Source organism: Colobus angolensis, unplaced genomic scaffold (genome assembly GCF_000951035.1).
Source record: "Colobus angolensis palliatus isolate OR3802 unplaced genomic scaffold, Cang.pa_1.0 Scaffold37, whole genome shotgun sequence".
In the NCBI taxonomy this organism is placed as follows: domain Eukaryota; kingdom Metazoa; phylum Chordata; class Mammalia; order Primates; family Cercopithecidae; genus Colobus; species Colobus angolensis.
Genome location: NW_012117043.1, coordinates 3,337,652 through 3,357,029, shown reverse-complemented (window position 1 = coordinate 3,357,029; position 19,378 = coordinate 3,337,652). Strand labels below are relative to the sequence as shown.

Here is a 19,378-nt window from a genome sequence, read left to right as displayed (position 1 = left end):
GTGACCTTGGCTCACTGCAACCTTCACCTCCTGGGTTTGAGCAATTCTCCTGCCTCAGCCTCCTGAGTAGCTGGGATTACAGGCATGCGCCACCATGCCTGGCTAATTTTGTATTTTTAGTAGAGATGGGGTTTCTCCATGTTGGTCAGGCTGGTCTTGAACTCCCGACCTCAGGTGATCTACCTGCCTTGGCCTCCCAAAGTGCTGGGATTACAGGCGTGAGCCACCACGCCCGGCCAATGGAGAATATTTTCTGGGTTCCATTGGAAGAACATGTAACCTCTAGGAAACCACTGATTGCTGCTAAACTGTATATATCCATGATTAAGGCAAAGAAGAACATGCTGAAAAATGTTCTCAGCTCATTTGGAATTTCTATACTTTTAGTGAAAAACTGCTTTCTACAGAGTATTTACTATCTTTTACACAGAATACTATTTTTCTCACCATTGTTTTCTTTGGATCATGTAGAAAATTAATATATAAATTTGAGTAAACCAGCTTTCCAGTTGTGTTAAATCTATTTTGCCATATGTACTTCATATCTTATTTACTGGTAACAAGATTATTAGTATCCTGAATTTTTTCTTTTCCTTTCCTAGCCTTGTTTTTATACTTTTATTACATATATATGTATCCATAAACAATATAGAATATTATTTTACATATTTTAAACTTTGTGCATTGATGTGATACTGTACCTTATCTTTCTGCAGAACTTGAGTTTTTTAACTTAGCATTAATTTTAATATATAGCCCTGTTGATTCTTAATCAATTTTAATTGCTGTATAAATTCCATTGGATGAATATACCAGAATTTATCTGTCCATTTTCTTATTAGTGGACATTTAGGTTGTTTACATTCTTTTGCAATTATAAACAATGCTGCTGTGAACTTTCTTTTTTCTTTTTTTTTTTTTTGAGACAGGGTCTCACTCTCACCCAGATTGGAGTGCAGTAGTGCCATCTTAGCTCACTGCAACCCCTGCCTCCCAGGCTGAAGCTATTCTCCTGCCTCAGCCTCCTGAGTAGCTGGGATTACAGGGATGCGCCACCACGCCCAGCTAATTTTTGTATTTTTAGTAGAGACAGGTTTTCACCATGTTGGCCAGGCTGGTCTCGAACTCCTGACCTCAAATGATCCACCTGCCTTGGCCTCCCAAAATGCTGGGATTGCAAGCATGAGCCACCATGCCTGGCTGCTGCTGTGAACTTTCTTATGCGTTTCCTTGTGTTCATGTGGGAAAGGTTTTGGGTGTACACATAGAACTGAACTTGCTGGAGTTGGACATCTTCACTTTATGAGACATTGTTTATTTCTCTACCAAGTAGTTGCAACAATTTGTACTCTCACTAGCAGTATGCTTCATTGAGTTTTCATCAAAGATATTGATAGGTAGTAATGTATTCTGGTTTTACAGAAATCATTGGTGCTTGCATAATTCTGGCACAAATTGCTCTTTTCATTTCTTCTCTTGTGCTTGATGTTTTGGTAAGTCCAAGATAATCTTAGGGAAAGGTGTAAAGGAATACAGTTTGGATTTAACTGAATAGAGTTCCTTCTGCTATTGGTGTGTTCCCTGGAGTGCAATCTCACTTCTTCTTGGTGTTCTTTATACTTCAGATGGAGAGAGACCTTTATAAAGTTAAAATGTTTATTAATCTTTTTCATTGGTTCCTGTGTTCATAGATTCTCCGAGGATTAAACAGTAAGCAACATTGTTTGTTGGAGAGTCCCACAGGAAGTGGAAAAAGCTTAGCCTTACTTTGTTCTGCTTTAGCATGGCAACAATCTCTTAGTGGTAAGTAGTTGCTTGATATCTTCAAGTTGCTTACTGGGACCTGAAAAAATATAATACAGTATTCTTTATCCAGACTGGTTCAGCCATGCTGTCGCTAACTTAAATACTCCTTTAATGATGTTTCTTTAAAATAAGTTATATATCTTCCAAAAGAGTTTCCATATGTTTAATTTATGCTAAAATAGTATTGAACATAATTTAGTCTTTTGATGAGTTGAAAAGTACATAAAGGCCGGGCGCGGTGGCTCAAGCCTGTAATCCCAGCACTTTGGGAGGCCGAGACGGGCGGATCACGAGGTCAGGAGATCGAGACCATCCTGGCTAACACGGTGAAACCCCGTCTCTACTAAAAAATACAAAAAACTAGCCGGGCGAGGTGGTGGGCGCCTGTAGTCCCAGCTACTCGGGAGATTGAGGCAGGAGAATGGCGTAAACCCCGGAGGCGGAGCTTGCAGTGAGCCGAGATCCGGCCACTGCACTCCAGCCTGGGCGACAGAGCGAGACTCCGTCTCAAAAAAAAAAAAAAAAGGAAAAGTACATAAAGACTTTTGGCAGCCTGGGCAACATAGTGAGAGCCCATCTCTACAAAAAATGACAATCAATTTTTGGGAGACTGAGGTGGTAGGATCGCTTGAGCCCAGGAGGTCGAGGTTGCAGAGAGCTGTGATTGTGCACTTCAGCCTGGGTGACAGAATGAGACCCTGTCTCAAAAAACAAAGTTTTGGATACATAGAGTTATCATTATGAAAATAATTAGATGATAATTTGTATGTAAAAGATGCAAGAGATGGGCTGTCATGATGCTATAACACATACTAATTGCTTTTTTTTAGGGAGGAAATCTTTTAATATATTTGCTTATCTGTTCCTTTCTCATAACATTAGCACATGGAATATATAAAAAATAATGCATTCTAGTTGATTTTTCTACTTGTTTAAATGCCAGATAAACAGAACTTTAGTATAATATTGTTTGTATGAATTTATATTACTTCCCACTACTTTTCCTTTTTTTTTTTTTTTTTTTTTGAGTGGAGTCACCCAGGATGGAGCATAGTGATGATAGTGATGTGATCATAGTTCACTGTAAACTCAAACCTCTGGGCTCAAATGATTCTCCTACTTCAGCCTCTTAAGTAGTTGGGATTACAAGCATGAGCCACCAGGCCAAGCTATTTTTACTTTGTTTGCTAACAAATGCCTATTAATATTTACTTTTATGAAAGACTATATAAACTACATAGTGAATCAGAAATATAATATTGGATACATTTTAGTTACATTAGATGGCTTTAACCTAAAGTATTAGGAGAATTTGAGGTTAAACATGGTATGTATGTAATATGTATGTATGTGTATATAGGTGTATATATATACATTTTTAAATGAAATGTTTGTTACTAATAAGAATATATTAAGGCCGGGCACAGTGGCTCACTCCTATAATCCCAGCACTTTGGGAGGCCAAGGCGGGTGGATCACCTGAGGTTTGGAGTTTGAGACTAGCCTGACCAACGTGGAGAAACCCCGTCTCTACTAAAAATACAAAATTAGCTGTGCGAGGTGGTATGTGCCTGTAATCCCAGCTACTGGAGAGGCTGAGGCAGGAGAACTGCTTGAACCCAGGAGGTGGAGGTCGCAGTGAGCCAAGATCGCGCCATTGCACTTCAGCCTGGGCAACAGGAGCGAAACTGTCTCAAAAAAAAAAAGTAAATATTTCATAAGCTTTTGGTTGTTCATTTTGATTCTTATTGATCTTAATTTTGGAAAACATGAGTTTATCAGTACTAACATCAGGTCTTAATGGCAGATGTCTGGAAAATAGAATTAGAAATATTTATGTGGTACAAATGGGAAAACAATGTCAATACTAATTATTTTAAAAAATAAATTATTTAGCTTTTTTGGGGGTGTATGAATTATACATTTGTATACAAGGTAGGCACACAATGTAAACTTACTACAATTTGGTATTATGTTTAGGCACTAAAATTACCTATTTTATTGATTTGAATTTTGACCTTAAAATGTATTTTGATGGAAGTATCAGAATTAATACATCAAAAAACATGTTTCTGGCCGGACGCAGTGGCTCACGCCTGTAATCCCAGCACTTTGGGAGGCCGAGGTGGGTGGATCAAAAGGTCAGGAGATCGAGACCATCCTGGCTAACACAGTGAAACCCCGTCTCTACTAAAAATACAAAAATTAGCAGGGCGTGGTGGCGGGCACCTGTAGTCCCAGCTTCTGGGGAGGCTGAGGCAGGAGAATGGCGTGAACCTGGGAGGTGGAGCTTGCAGTGAGCCGAGATCACGCCACTGCACTCCAGCCTGGGCAACAGAGCGAGACTCCATCTCAAAAAAAAAAAAAAAAGTTTGTATTTGAAATAGAAGTATAATGTGGGGAATGATTTAATCCTTGTGTGTTAGATTATTATTTCATATATTGAACTTTCAAATTCTTCATTTAGGGAAAATTAAGAATATACTTTAGGTCCTTGTTTTAATCCATTCTTGAATTTTAGATGAATCTTAATGAATACTTGAGTAGTTGTACTTTTATTACATTATTAATCTTAGATTATTAGATGTTTACAGATTACATAAATGGGTGATAATTTCCCTATAAATGTTTTTGTTTTTGTTTTTGAAACAGAGTCTAGCTCTGTTGCCTATGCCGGAGTGTAGTGGCGCAATCTCAGCTCATTGCTACCTCCGCCTCCTGGGTGCAAGCGATTCTCCTGCCTCAGCCTCCTGAGTAGGTGGTATTACAGGCGTGCACCACCACGCCTGGCTAATCTTTGTATTTTTAGTAGAGACAGGGTTTTACCATACTGACCAGACTGGTCTCGAGCTCCTGACCTCAATTGATGTGCCCGCCTCAGCCTCCCAAAGTGCTAGCATAACAGGCATGAGCGACTGTGTCTGACCAAACGTTTTTGGCATATTTCTCTCTTGTCCTAATTTGATGCTGCAGATAAAGTGACCAGCTTGTCCAGGTTTGCCACTTACCTTCCTGGTGTTAGCCCTAAAAATCTTGTATCTTAGAAAATCTCCCAATCCCGGGTGAACTGGGCTGGTTACTTACCCTAGTTGCCGATAATGATTAATGTTTATTTAATTAGATATATTATAAATAGAGGTTCTTTCATTTTTAGAGAAGCCAGCAGATGAGGGCGTAAGTGAAAAAACTGAAGTACCATTGTCATGTTGTTGTACATGCCATTCAAAAGATTTTACAAACAATGACATGAACCAAGGAACTTCACGTCATTTCAACTATCCAAGCACACCACCTTCTGAAAGAAATAGTACTTCATTAACTTGTCAAGGTAATTTATATTTTGTCTGGGTCAGTTGATATCTGTAATAAGAGTCTTAATTATTACTGTTATAAGCCCTAATTTATATAAATGTGGTTAGCATAACTGATTATATATCTCTAGTTTCTCTGGAATTATTTTAAAATAACACAGAGTGGTCAAAAATCCTTAGATGTTTTTAAATTCTTGGTTTGACTTTTAATTTATTGAGACATTTTGTTGGCCTAAATAATTTTTTAATGAAGGCAATGCAAAATAAATGATTTTCCAAAATTGATGTTATTTGTAGCCAGTATTGTTAATTGCATGTTAGAATTCTATAAAACAATGTTTGTATCCTAAGACAAATCTAATTAGCCTCATTGATCCATTCTTGATAAGTTTGCCTGGCATTCTGAGACCAGTATCCTACATGAGAATCAGGTATGTTTATGTGTGATCTTTAACTAATTTTTTCTATTTTTAGAGAAATATATTAAGAGTAACATTAAAGTATTAATAATAAATTTGGCCGGGTGCGGTGGCTCAAGCCTGTAATCCCAGCACTTTGGGAGGCCGAGACGGGCGGATCACGAGGTCAGGAGATCGAGACCATCCTGGCTAACACGGTGAAACCCCGTCTCTACTAAAAATACAAAAAAAACTAGCAGGGCGAGGTGGCGGGCGCCTGTAGTCCCAGCTACTCCGGAGGCTGAGGCAGGAGAATGGCGTAAACCCGGGAGGCGGAGCTTGCAGTGAGCTGAGAGCCGACCACTGCACTCCAGTCCGGGCGACAGAGCGAGACTCCACCTCAAAAAATAAATAAATAAATAAATAAATAAATTAAAAAAATATTTCTCCTGCTTTTGACTATATAGAAAGGATAGACTATTACTTACCTAAGAAACCTAGGGAACATCCTGGAAACTTTGCCCTTTCTTATTTCTTCATGCACATCTCCATATCCGTTGGTACCTCCATAGTCCAAACTACCATTTCTTGTTTAGAGCATCCAATAACCCTTTTTTCTGCTTTTACTCATGCTATTCCTTTACTAGTCACTGGCAGGGAGACACAGGTTGCCATGATTGACTTAAGTCAAAACAAACAGTATCCATTTCCTAAAATCAAGGATGGAGTCACCTTCCTCTAAAGCACATAACCATGCAAAGGACGGTAGATAATTGAACTTCCGGTGGGAATGAGGAAAGAGGAGTGGCGTAGTTGTTAAATAGGTGAGCAATAGTGTTGTCTACATTGTTTTGATTTTGGCCTTTTGGATTTCTTTCCTTTCCTTCAAAGATTTATGCTTTCTCTTTCCTCAGAGCCTTTGCTTCTATTACTGTCTTTTCTGAGCAAAGTTCCATCTTCAACTTATCCTTTTGTTCCTCAGTTTACATGTGACTTTCTTGGGGTATCCATCACTGATTTTTCTGTCAGAGTAGATTTGATTTCCCTATTATAGTCTGTCTTCTCATTGTGTACCTTTCCTTTATGGCACTTGTTACAGTTTGTATTATATGTGTCTATCTAAATCTTTTATTAATCTCTGCTTCCTTGGCAGACTGTATATTTCATGAGGTTTGGAATATTGTCAATTTGCTTACCATTGTATCCCTAGAACTCTAGCAGGGTGCCTGGCATATGGTAGGTGCTAGATAAATATTTGTTAGGAATGACTGGGATTAATTTTCAGCTAATTATAGGAATTCTTGTGTATAATATTTATATACAACATTTTAAAAACAGCTTTATTGAGGTTTACTTGACATAACAAATTGCATATATTTAAATGGTACACTTTTTTTTTTTTTTTTTTTGAGACAGAATCTTGCTCTGTTGCCTAGGCTGGAGCACAGTGGTGTGACCTTGGCTCACTGCAACCTTCACCTCCTGGGTTTGAGCAATTCTCCTGCCTCAGCCTCCCAAGTAATTGGGATTACAGGTGCCTGCCACCACGCCCAGCTAATTTTTTGTATTTTTAGTAGGGACAGGGTTTTATCATGTTGGCCAGGCTGGTCTTGAACTCCTGACCTCAAGTGACCCACCTGCCTCGGCCTCCCAAAGTGCTGGGATTATAGGTGTGAGCCTCCAGGCCCAGCCTAAATGGTACACTTTGATACATTTTGACATATGTACCTCCATGAAACTTTCACCAGAATCAAGATAGTGAACATACGCACCAACCCTGTATTCACTTTCTCCAAAGTTTTTTAAACATGCTCACTTTCCCCAAAAGTTTTCTCAGGACCTTTGTTATCCCTCCTTCCCACCCCTCCATGAGTAACCTCCCTATCCAACCACCTATCTGCTTTTTGTTACTATAGATTAGTTTGCATTTTCTATAGTTTATATAAATGGATTCACACAGGATGTGTACTTATTTTGTCTGGCTTCTTTCACTTATGACAATTATTTTGAGATTCCTCCATGTTGCTGCATATATTAATATATTGTTTTTTTTATTTCTGATTAAGAGTGCATGGATATACCACAAATTGGTTATCTAATTAGCTGTTTACATATATTTGGGTTATTGCTAGTTCTGGGCTATTACAAAGACAGATACTATGAACATTTGTGTCTACATCTTTGTATGGATGTATGTTTCATTTCTCTTGGGTGAATGCTTGGAGCAGAATGACCAGATTGCTTTGCAGCTGTGTATGTTTAACTTTTTTTTTTTTTTTTTGAGACAGGGTCACTCTTGCCCAGGCTGGAGAGCAGTGGCGCAATCTCAGCTCACTACAACCTCTGCCTCTCGGGTTCAAGCGATTCTCCTGCCTCAGTCTCCCAAGTAGCTGGGATTACAGGAATGTGCCACCACACCTGGCTAATTTTTGTATTTTTAGTAGAGATAGGGTTTCATCATGTTGGTCAGGCTGGTCTCAAACTCCTGACCTCAAGTGATCCACCCATCTGGGCCTCACAAAGTGTTGGGATTACGGGCGTAAGCCACCATGCCTGGCCAACTTTTTAAGAAATTTCCAAACTGTTTCATGAAGTGGTCATACCATTTTACATTCCCATCAGCAGTTATGAGAGTTCCAATTTTTTCACGTCCTTGTGTACGCTTGGTATGGTCAGTCCTTTTAATTTTAGCGATTCTTTTTTTTTTTTGGAGAAAGAGTTTCACTGTTGCCCAGGCTGGGTGCAGTACTGTGATCTTGGCTCTTTTGGCTCATTGCAACCCGTGCCTCCCAGGGTCAAGTGATCCTTAAACTTCAGACTCCCGAGTAGCTGGGACTACAGGCATGCATCACCACACCTGGCTAATTTGTGTAGTTTTTGTTGGTTTTACCATGTTCCCCAGGCTTGTCTTGAACTCCTGTGCTCAAGTGATCTGTCTTCTTCAGCCACCCAAAGCACTGGGATTATAAGCATGAGCCATTACACCTGGCCTTAATTTTAGCTACCCTATTAGGCATGGAGTGGTATTAGGCATGGAGTGGTATCTTATTGTGGTTTTAATTTTTATTTCCCATACTTTCATGTTCTTATTAGCTATCTATGTATCTTGTTTGATGATATGTGTGTTCAAATAATTGCCTATGTTTTATTAGTTTTCTTTTTTTTTTTTTTTGAGATGGAGTCTCACTCTGTTGCCCAGGCTGGAGTGCGGTGGGGCGATCTCGGCTCACTGCAAGCTCCGCCTCCTGGGTTCACGCCATTCTTCTGCCTCAGCCTCCCGATTAGCTGGGACTACAGGCGCCCGCCACCATGCCAAATTACTTTTTTGTATTTTTTAGTAGAGACAGGGTTTCACCGTGTTAGCCAGGATGGTCTCGATCTCCTGACCTCGTGATCCACCCACCTCGGCCTCCCAGAGTGCTGGGATAACAGGTGTGAGCCACTGCGCCCGGCGATAGTTTTCTTATTTAAACTTCTTTAAACATTTTGAATACAAGCCTTTGATCAGATAAAATTTTAGGTTTTACATTTAGGTCTAAGATCCATTTTGAGTTGATGTGTGTATATGGTGCAAGGTATGGATTCAAGTTCATTTTTTTGCATGTGGATATCCAATTGTTCAGCACCATATATTGAAAAGGCTATCCTTTATCCACTACATTGCCTTTGTGTCTTTATCAAAAATGAGTTATCCATATGTACACAACTTGATTTTGACATTGCTGTGAGTCAGTGTTATTTAGAATAGTCTAAATGGGAAAAATCAAGGTTGTATTCTGATACCCTCTTTATATTTGTAAGTAAATCCTTTAATCTGTAACCTAAATATAGAAAAATGCAAATCCTAAGTATATAGCTTGATGAATTTTCACTATCATAACTACTACATAGATTAAAAAAAAAAAAAGTCATTACCAACACCCCAGAGGCCCTTTTCATCTTCTTTTTCAGTCACTGTCTCTTCTTTCCATAGGTAATTCTTGTCCTCCTGTGACCATTGATGAGTTTTGCCCTTTTATAGAAATAGAGTGAAACTCCGTCTCAAAAAAAAAAGAAATAGAATTATATATGTACTCTTGTGTCTGTCATTTGCTTAATGTTTTATTTGTGTGAGATTCATTCATGCTGTTGCATATAATAGTACTTCTTGTTTTTGTGTATTATTTCCTTGTATGAATATACCACAGTTTATTAATCTGTTCTACAGTTGTTAGGCATTGGGTTGTTTTCAGTATTGTTTACTAGTGCTGTTATGAACATTCTTGTTCAAAGGAGTGCAAATAGGTAAGTATTGTCTATAGACACATTCCTGGTCATAGTATATACATATGTTTACGTATGTATACATAGTATATACATATCTATAGTAGATACTGACAACATTTTCTAAAGTGGTTGAACCAATTTATGCGTCCCTGCTCAGATCCCTCCAACCCCTGCAGCAGTATATGAAAGTTATTCACCATTTTTGTTAGTACTGGATATTTATAGTTTAAAAAAAAATGTTAGTCATTCTTGTGTATGTGTGGTATTCTCATTGGGTTTTAGTTAGTATTTCTCTGGTGACTTCATATGTTTATTGGTCGTTTGGATACCCTCTTTAGTGAATCGCCTAATCAAGTTGTTTGCAATTTTTCTTTTATTTTTTATTTGAGGTGGAGTCTCACTCTGTCACTCAGGCTGGAGTGCGGTGGTGCAATCTCAGCTCACTGCACCCACCACCTCCCAGGCTCAGGCAATTCTCCTGCCTTAGCCTCCTGAGTAGCTGGGATTACAGGCACCCGCCACCATGCCCAGCTAATTTTTGTATTTTTAGAAGACATGGAGTTTCACCATGTTGGCCAGGCTGATCTCAAACTCCTGACCTCAAATGATGATTCGCCTCAGCCTCCCAAAGTGCTTGGATTACAGGCATGAGCCACCGTGCCCAGCCTCCATTTTTCTATTGGGCATTTCTTAGGTTTCTTAAAGAGTTTAAAAAACATAACTGGGAGATATCTTCTTTCTTTTTAACTTTGTATCTTAAAGATTTTACCCCTTTGATGAACTTCCTCCAAACTCCCTTGCTATAAAGACCAGGAAGATAAGCCTTTTTGTATGTGATGATAATATGATTTTTATTTTTATGAATTGGGGTTACCCTTATTTGGCACATGGCAGTTCAGTTTTCTAAAACTAAATGATCATTTTGGGTGGGCGTTCCCTACCCTCTTGATGGGCCCGTGTCAGTTTGCCCCTTATTTATTTGGGACAGCGTTTCTCCACAGTGACACTATTAACATTTTGAGTGGGATAACTCTTTGTTGTAGGAGCTCTCCTTTGTGAGATGTTCAGCAATACCCCTGGCCTTTATGCACTGGATGCTAGTAGTGTTTCCACCTCCGCTCTTTTTGTGACAACCAAAAATGTCTCCAGACATTGCCTGGTATGCTTGGGATGAGAAGTGGTGGTGTTAAAACTGGCCTGGTTAGGAATCACTGATCTAGGTTTATTTTGTGGTTATGTTACTGGTTTCCTGGACATGCGGAGCTCAAAATTATCTGTCTTATCTAAAATATATATGGAAATGCAAAGGACTAAAGATAGCCAGGACAGTTTTGAAAAAGCAGGTCAAAGCGAGAGATTTGGCCGGGCGCGGTGGCTCAAGCCTGTAATCCCAGCACTTAGGGAGGCCGAGATGGGCGGATCACAAGGTCAGGAGATCGAGACCATCCTGGCTAACACGGTGAAACCCCGTCTCTACTAAAAAATACAAAAAAAAAACTAGCTGGGCAAGGTGGCGGGCGCCTGTAGTCCCAGCTACTCAGGAGGCTGAGGCAGGAGAATGGCGTGAACCCGGGAGGCGGAGCTTGCAGTGAGCTGAGATCCGGCCACTGCACTCCAGCCTGGGCGACAAAGTGAGACTCCGTCTCAAAAAAAAAAAAAAAAAAAAAGCGAGAGATTTGATCCGCCAAATATACTGATTTATTGTATGTAAATATAGAGTAATTAAGACAGGCTGAGGTTAGCACAGTGATAGATCCATATAAATATAAATATAGAGAACCCTAATTCAGTCCCACATGTATCCAGAAACTTGATATTTTTAAAGAAGTGCCCCTATAGCTTGTAGGGGAAAGGAACAACTTGGGGGTGGTGCTGGGCCTATTAGATGTCCATATGGAAAAAATTGAAATTGGAGCCCTACTTTATACCATATACAAAAATCCATTCTAGGTACATTAAAGACTTACTTCTGAAAGGCAAAACTATTAGGATTTTTAGAGTATAGTGGTTTTCAAACTGTTTCTAAGAACCTTATAAAGAAAGAAACATGACTCGTAAGGGAAGGGGGAAAGTGGATTAGGGAAGTTCTAGGTCTTTCATCCCTATTTTGGAAATTTTAAGCAACATTTCTTTTTTTTTTTCTTTTTTGAGATGGAGTCTCTTTCTGTCACCTAGGCTGGAGTGCAGTGGCACGATCTTGGCCCACTGCAGCCTCTGCCTCCCAGATTCAAGTGATTGTCCTGCCTCAGCCTCCCAAGTAGCTGGGATTACAGGCGTGTGCCACTGTGCCCAGCTAATTTTTGTATTTTTAGTAGAGATGGGCTTTCGTCACGTTGGCCAGGCTGGTCTCAAACTCCTGGCCTCAGGTGATCCACCTGCCTCGGCCTCCCAAAGTGCTGGGGTTACAGGTGTGAGCCACTGCGCCCAGCTGCAACATTTCTTTAAAAAGAAAATAGTCCTACACTTTAGAAAAAGCTTGAAAATCAGTGATGTGTGGCATAGGTTCATTTCCGAGTTTATGTAATCTCAAGCTTTCTTTTTTTTTTTTTGGAGACAGAGTCTTGTTCTGTCACACAGGCTGGGGTGCTGTGACGTGATCTCAGCTCATTGCAACCTCTGCCTCCCAGATTCAAGGGATTCTCATGCCTCAACCTCCTGAGGAGCTGGGATTATAGGTCTGCACCACCTTGCACAGCTAATTTTCGTGTTTTTAATAGAGATGGGATTTCGCCATGTTGCCCAGGCAGGTCACTCCTGGGCTCGAGTGATCCTCTCGCCTCGGCCTTCCAAAGTGCTGGGATTAAAGGCGTGAGCCAGTGGGGCCGGCCTCAAACTTGTTTTTTGAAAACAGTATTGGACCTGCTCATGTAAGTCTTTCTCTGCTGTAAATCCTTTAGGGCCAAGGATTCTCTTTTTCACTATTTTTTCCATGGTGTCTGGCCATGGGATAGACTCAATGTAATAAATGATTGTTGGCCAGGTACGGTGGCTAACGCCTGTAATCCCAACACTTTGGGAGGCTGAGGTGGGTGGATTGCCTGAGGTCAGGAGTTCGAGACTAGCCTGACCAACATGGAGAAACCCCGTCTCTACTAAAAATACAAAATTAGCTGGGTGTGGTGGCACATGCCTATAATCCCAGCTACTCAGGAGGCTGAGGCAGGAGAATTCGCTTGAATCCGGGAGGTGGAGATTGTGGTGAGCTGAGATCATACCATTGCACTTCAGCCTGGGCAACAAGAGGGAAACTCCATCTCAAAAAAAAAAAAAAAAAGATTGTTAAATTAATTCAAGCTGTGGGAGTAGAGAGAATGTTTAGAGAGAAGCAAAGAGAAAGGAGGTTACCTTTAAGAATATTTATATTTAGGAAAAGGGAGAAACTAATGTATGAGAATAGTTAAGAACAGTGTTACAGACATTAAGGAAGAAGAAAATGTGTTTGCTATGTTCCAAGAAGACAGTGTTTGACTGTATGCCTAAGAGGTTACATATATGGATGTTGGAGTCACACAGCAGGATTCAGTCACATCCAAGCTCTACCATTTAATAACCATATGATACTGGGCAAACTACTGGACTTTTAAAAACCTAGTGTTCACATTTGTAAGATTGGGATAATTAATGTTATTTGGTGATTAAGAGGTCCTTGATGACCTTGAGAAGGAGCTTTCAGGATTATGAGATTAAAAGACAGATTATATGAGCTTGATTCTATAATCAATGTTTTTGGTCTAAAGAACGTGGAGAAACTTAATAGGAAAGATACATTGATACTGTAAAGAAAGATTTTTACAGACATGAAATTATTTTCTTCAGAGATCCTTGCAGTTATACATTTTAAATCATGTTATTGGGAGTAGTCTACAAGTACATAAAGCTATTTAAAAAATCAAATTGGACTTTTCCTATTGAAAGCATGTTTCTCAAGATCTTTGATAAAGTAAACTGAATGGTAGAGAAGTGCTTTTTAAACATGTTTAAGTTTCATGTTTTAGATTATGGTATGAAATTTCTAGAAATAAACCTTACATCCTGGTTCCAGTTTTCTTCTAGAAAAACTGCCTACGTGTAAGTTACTCATGCTATTTTTTTTATTACTTCTTATATAAGACTCCCCTGAAAAAACCACTCTGGCTGCAAAGTTATCTGCTAAGAAGCAGGCATCCATATACAGAGATGAAAATGATGATTTTCAAGTAGAGAAGAAAAGAATTCGACCCTTAGAAACTACACAGCAGGTAAACAGAGTTTATTGGCAGTGAAATAATCCAGTTAGTTACAGCTGAACATGGTAGTCAAGTATCAAGTTTTTAATACACTTGTAGAGATTAGCTGGGTCATGTGACAGCCATAAATTAAATGGTAATTTGTTGTAATTTCATTTTGTAGAGTTACTTGTTACAAAGGAGTTTGTTATTATAGCAGATTATTCACAGTAACATGTCATTTAAGTGAAACTGCATGGTGTTTCTTATATATGAGGAATTTGATAGTAAAATATTTACTTAAGGCATATCTTAGTGATATACTACTTTGCACTTTTTAACTCCTCTATTGTTTTTATCTTAAAATAGCATTTTCTTTTGGCTAAAATACCTTTGATATGATTATTAATGTTATGGATGTTTTGGAATTGATAGTTTTAATGTAATGGCAAGATGTATTCTTACTGAAATTTTAAGATTGATACATGATAAAATATGCACATTTATTTCTAAAAATTACTAAAAGGCTTGAATTACCATATATATAATAATAATTATTATTATTATTATTTTTTGAGACGGAGTCTCACTGTGTTGCTTAGACTGGAGTGCAGTGGCCCAATCTCGGCTCACTGCAACACCACCTCCTGGATTCAAGCAATTCTCCTGCCTCAGCCTCCCGAGTAGCTGGGATTACAGGCGCACACCACCAGGCCCAGCTAATTTTTGTATTTTTAGTAGAAATGGGTTTTCACCATGTTGGTCAGGCTGGTCTCAAACTCCTGACCTCATGATCCACCCACCTTGGCCTCCCAAAGTGTTGGGATTACAGGCGTGAGCCACCATGCCCGGACAAATTACCAGATATTTTAAATGAAATTTGGATGTAGATGAACACAGTATTTTCTCAGAATTCATGGCAGTGAGATAGGAAGGCTGGGATTTTAATAGATTTAGTTCCAAATAAAAAAGATAATTATTAGGCTGAATGCAGTGGCTCACGACTGTAATCCCAGCACTTTGGGAGGCTGAGGCGGGAGGATCTCTTGAGTCCAGCAGTTTGAGACTAGCCTGGGTGACATAGCAAGACTCCCTTCTCCACAAAAAAAAAAATAAAAAAAGGAGCTGGGTGTGGTGGCATGAGCCTGTAGTCCCAGCTACTTGGGAGGCCGAGGTAGGAGGATTGCTCAAGCCTAGGAGTTCAAGGCTGTCGTGAGCTAAGATCATGCAATTATGCTTCAACCTCGGTGACAGAGAAAGACCCTGTCTCTAAAAAAATAAATAAATAAAAACATAAAATTAGAAAAAATTATTAATTAGGATGTTATTTGTAGGTAAGTAACTGGGTACTTTTAATTGAGTATACTCGAGGTTCTTGCATTCTTACGTAGTTTAACTGTTCAACTCATAATCTTTATAAATTTCTATAATTCAGCCTTGTTTTTAGAAATAGAATGAACTAGTTTATTTTTATCAAAGTACCAATGGCAAATGAGGTGTGAACCTATAGAGATTTCTCCCCGACAAAATGTGTGCATAGAGTTGCATGTCCTCAGGTAGGGCTCAACATAAAACATTTATTCCCTCACTTCATTGGTTCTCATTTCATTTTTGGCAGGAATGAGATTACCAATAGAAATGCTTTTCTCCCCAGTTATAACGTTAGTGAATAGATCTTTCACAAGTAGGAAAAAGCATGGATACAGTTTGGAAAGAAAACAGTGATATTTATAAAAGAATTTTAGTCAAAGACAACTTGGTTTATCAAATATCTAAGAAGTAACAGTAATAATAGTAATCGAGTAATTTATTCCATCCTGTAGGAAATCATGACTATTTACATTAAAAGTTTTATTCTGAGTTCTTTTTAGTGTAGAATTATGCTTAAATTTTGATTTATTTTCCAATTAGATATGTGATTGGACTTTGCAATAATACCATATTTGATGTCCATATGATGGGACTATTTTATGAGAAGTTCATTTTACAATACTCTAATTTTGATACATCACTAATTAAAGATAGTTTGGCTAACATTCATGAGTCGTTACTATGTTCTATTTCATTTAAGTGTTGTAATTAGGTGCTTATTTGCATTTTTAAAATTTGTTTTATTATTGCCAGTTAGAAATAGTCTATTTTTGGATGCAGAAAAAAAATACATAGAGCTGTTTTGGCCTTTGAGAACAACTAGCCAGTTAAACTTCTAGTTTACCTTAAACTTCATTTTGGTTCTGTGTTTACAGATTAGAAAACGTCATTGCTTTGGAACGGAAGTACACAATTTGGATGCAAAAGTTGATTCAGGAAAGACTGTAAAACTCAACTCCCCATCGGGAAAGATAAACTCCTTTTCTCCACGGAAAGTATGTATTAATGCCATTGTTTAGTTTTAAAGAAGGAAAATATGGAATTTTCTAAATCAATTTTTGACAAAAGGAAGAAGAGTATAATACAAAGGACAGTAGAAACCAACTCAGAAGTCCTCAATGCTGTCACATCTGTTACTAATGTGTGGGATGGCAAAGTCTATTCATCTATGCCTCAGTTCCTCATTTATAAAATAAGAGAATTGGACTAGAGAGAGATCTGAAAGTCATTTTTTCTGTTCTGTATTTTAATGTTTGTAAACTCTCCAACTCCTTAAAGTTCTTTCAGGATCCTTAGGGCAACAGTTCTCAAGGAGGAGTCCAGGGAGTTCCAGATATTGAAATTTTTTGGGGGGGTGGTTTGTGAGGTGAAAATTATTTTTGTAATAATATTAAGATGTTGTAGGCCAGGCGTGGTGGTTCATGCCTGTAATCCCAGCACTTTGGGAGGCCAAGGTGGGTGGATCACTTGAGTTCACGAGTTTGAGACCAACCTGGGCAACATGGCGAAACCCTGATTCTATAAAAAATACAAAAATTAGTCGGGTGTTGGGGTGTGCACTTGTAGTCCCAGCTACTGGGGAGGCTCAGGTGGGAGGATGGCTTGAGCCCAGGAGGCAAAGGTCGCACTGAGCCAAGATTGCACCACTGCACTCCAGCCTGGATGACAGAGTGAGACCCCGTCTCAAAAAAAAAAAAAAGGAAAACATGTTATTGCCTTTTGGATTGTCTTGACATTTGTACTGGTGGTACAAAACCAAGAATGGGTAAGACTGTTGGTGCCTTAGCAAAAATCAAGGTTTTGGCTCCAACCTTTATATATATATATATATTTTATAGTAAATTGAGAGACTTGGGTAAGTAACTTTTTTGTCAAAACCAGTTCCTTTATATGGAAGGAAAAAGAATGTGGGACTGGATTTAATGATACCTTGTATCTTTTTTTTTTTTTTTTTTTGAGAGGCATTCTCGCTCTGTCCCCTATGCAAGCTCCACTTCCCAGGTTCACGCCATTCTCCTGCCTCAGCCTCCCGAGTAGCTGGGACTACAGGCGCCTGCCACCACGTTCGGCTAATTTTTTGTATTTTTAGTAGAGACAGGGTTTCACCGTGTTAGCCAGGATGGTGGCTCACACCTGTAATCCCAGCACTTTGGGAGGCCAAGGTGGGCAGATCACGAGGTCAGGAGATACTTTATATCTAATTGAATTCTAGCACCTTTAAATTCTAAGGATGCTTTTCCTGTCTTGCTTTTTATTATATGATACTAGGGAGTACAGTATTGTTTTTAAATAAAAATATTTATTTGAATTCATAAATTAATAGTTTAGTTCTCTTATCCCTGCAAAGGTGTAAGTCTTAGAATCCTCACGTTTTTCAAATCTGCAGTTGCATTACTTTTGACATATCTTATTCCATAATTTAAATTATAAATTAGTTTGATGATTTCTGTTTTCCCCTGAATTTGACATTAAACTTTTTAGGTTCTTCAAATTTTTTTAGTTTATATGAAAATAATTTAGTTTCCACCCAGTGGATTGGAGAATTAGACAGTTGTCTCTTTATTTTTCTATCATTTCTAGTCTCCTGACTTTCTTTTCAAGTCGGAAAATAGTGTCAGTACCTTTTCTTATATGATTAACTTTCTGGTGTCCACTGCTTGATCCCTTTCCTTACAGTTTAGATTCATTTTCTTTCTTTTTTTTTTTTTTGAGACGGAGTCTCGCTCTGTCGCCCAGGCTGGAGTGCAGAGTGGCCGGATCTCAGCTCACTGCGAGCTCCGCCTCCCGGGTTTACGCCATTCTCCTGCCTCAGCCTCCCGGGTAGCTGGGACTACAGGCGCCCACCACCTCGCCCGGCTAGTTTTTTTGCATTTTTTAGTAGAGACGGGGTTTCACCGTGTTAGCCAGGATGGTCTCGATCTCCTGACCTCGTGATCCGCCCGTCTCGGCCTCCCAAAGTGCTGGGATTACAGGCTTGAGCCACCGCGCCCGGCCCTAGATTCATTTTCTTAATCTGACAATTCATATGTCAAAGATCTAGTGAGGCATCTGCCTCCACATGGTCAAAATATAGTTAAGAAAAACATTGTTTTTTAGAATAGTATGTTAACATTTTGAAATTATTTTGTTCTATCATTCCTAATCATTTTCTCTAGATTTATTTATATTCTGTTCATTTTTTTAGTAAACCCTCACAATAGATAGGGTTGTCTTCAGATACATTCTTATGCTTATACCTGCTTTTTATTTATTTATAAATAAATGCTAACATTCTTTATATACTTTAATTAAAGTAATTATATTTGATTTAATGTAGCAGTAGCGTATTATTTTAATTCATAACTTGGGCCTGGTGTGTGGAAGACACTTGGGTCCAGCAGAGTGCGCTGTTGACCTTCTTACAAAGTGTTAACACTGGGGTGATCCTTAGGCTATTTTGTTTTTCCTTTTTCTTCCTCCCATACCCCATTTTTCCTTCCTTCCTACCCTTCTTTCTTTTAATTTATGCTTTTAATTTACTTTTATTTAAAATAGCTATTTAACACAACTGCATATATATGGTGATACTGATGCTTACTGTGTTATATGCCAGACACTCTTCTAAGCACTTTAGAAATATTAATTCACCTGGCAAATACAGGTTCATGTGAGTTGATGCTTATGGTCATGTTCTTTTAACTTTTCTTTGGGTTTGACAGTTTTCAAAATAAAAGAATTTAACTCAGTCTTTATAACAACCCTATCAGGAAGGTATTAATATTTTTCCCAGTTATACCTGAGGAAACTGAGGCACAGAGTATTTAAATAACTTGTTCATGTCACAAACCTGGTGAGTAGAAGCTGGATTAAAACCCAGGCAGTCTGACTCTGGAATTGGTCCTCTAAACCACCTCACTATTCTGTCTCTGAATAAACTCTGCCAGATTACTTTTTGATGACAGTTCATTTTTATACTGTTACAGGTCATGTTATATGCATTACCGTGTAGGTAATTTATTCAAGATTCGTCCCTCTTTTAGTG

The 19,378-nt window shown here is 38.7% G+C and overlaps 1 protein-coding gene across 2 annotated transcripts in view; it reads left to right on the top strand.

Annotated features, from left to right (window-relative positions):
• BRIP1 (BRCA1 interacting protein C-terminal helicase 1) overlaps positions 1-19,378 on the top strand; it is a 187,174-nt gene that overhangs the window by 2,248 nt on the left and 165,548 nt on the right. For both annotated transcript variants that reach the window (XM_011953655.1, XM_011953656.1), the window contains 4 exons: positions 1,692-1,803; positions 4,961-5,134; positions 13,892-14,019; positions 16,233-16,352. In XM_011953655.1, the coding sequence (XP_011809045.1) occupies positions 1,692-1,803; positions 4,961-5,134; positions 13,892-14,019; positions 16,233-16,352 (534 nt within the window). The remainder of the gene's footprint in view (positions 1-1,691; positions 1,804-4,960; positions 5,135-13,891; positions 14,020-16,232; positions 16,353-19,378) is intronic.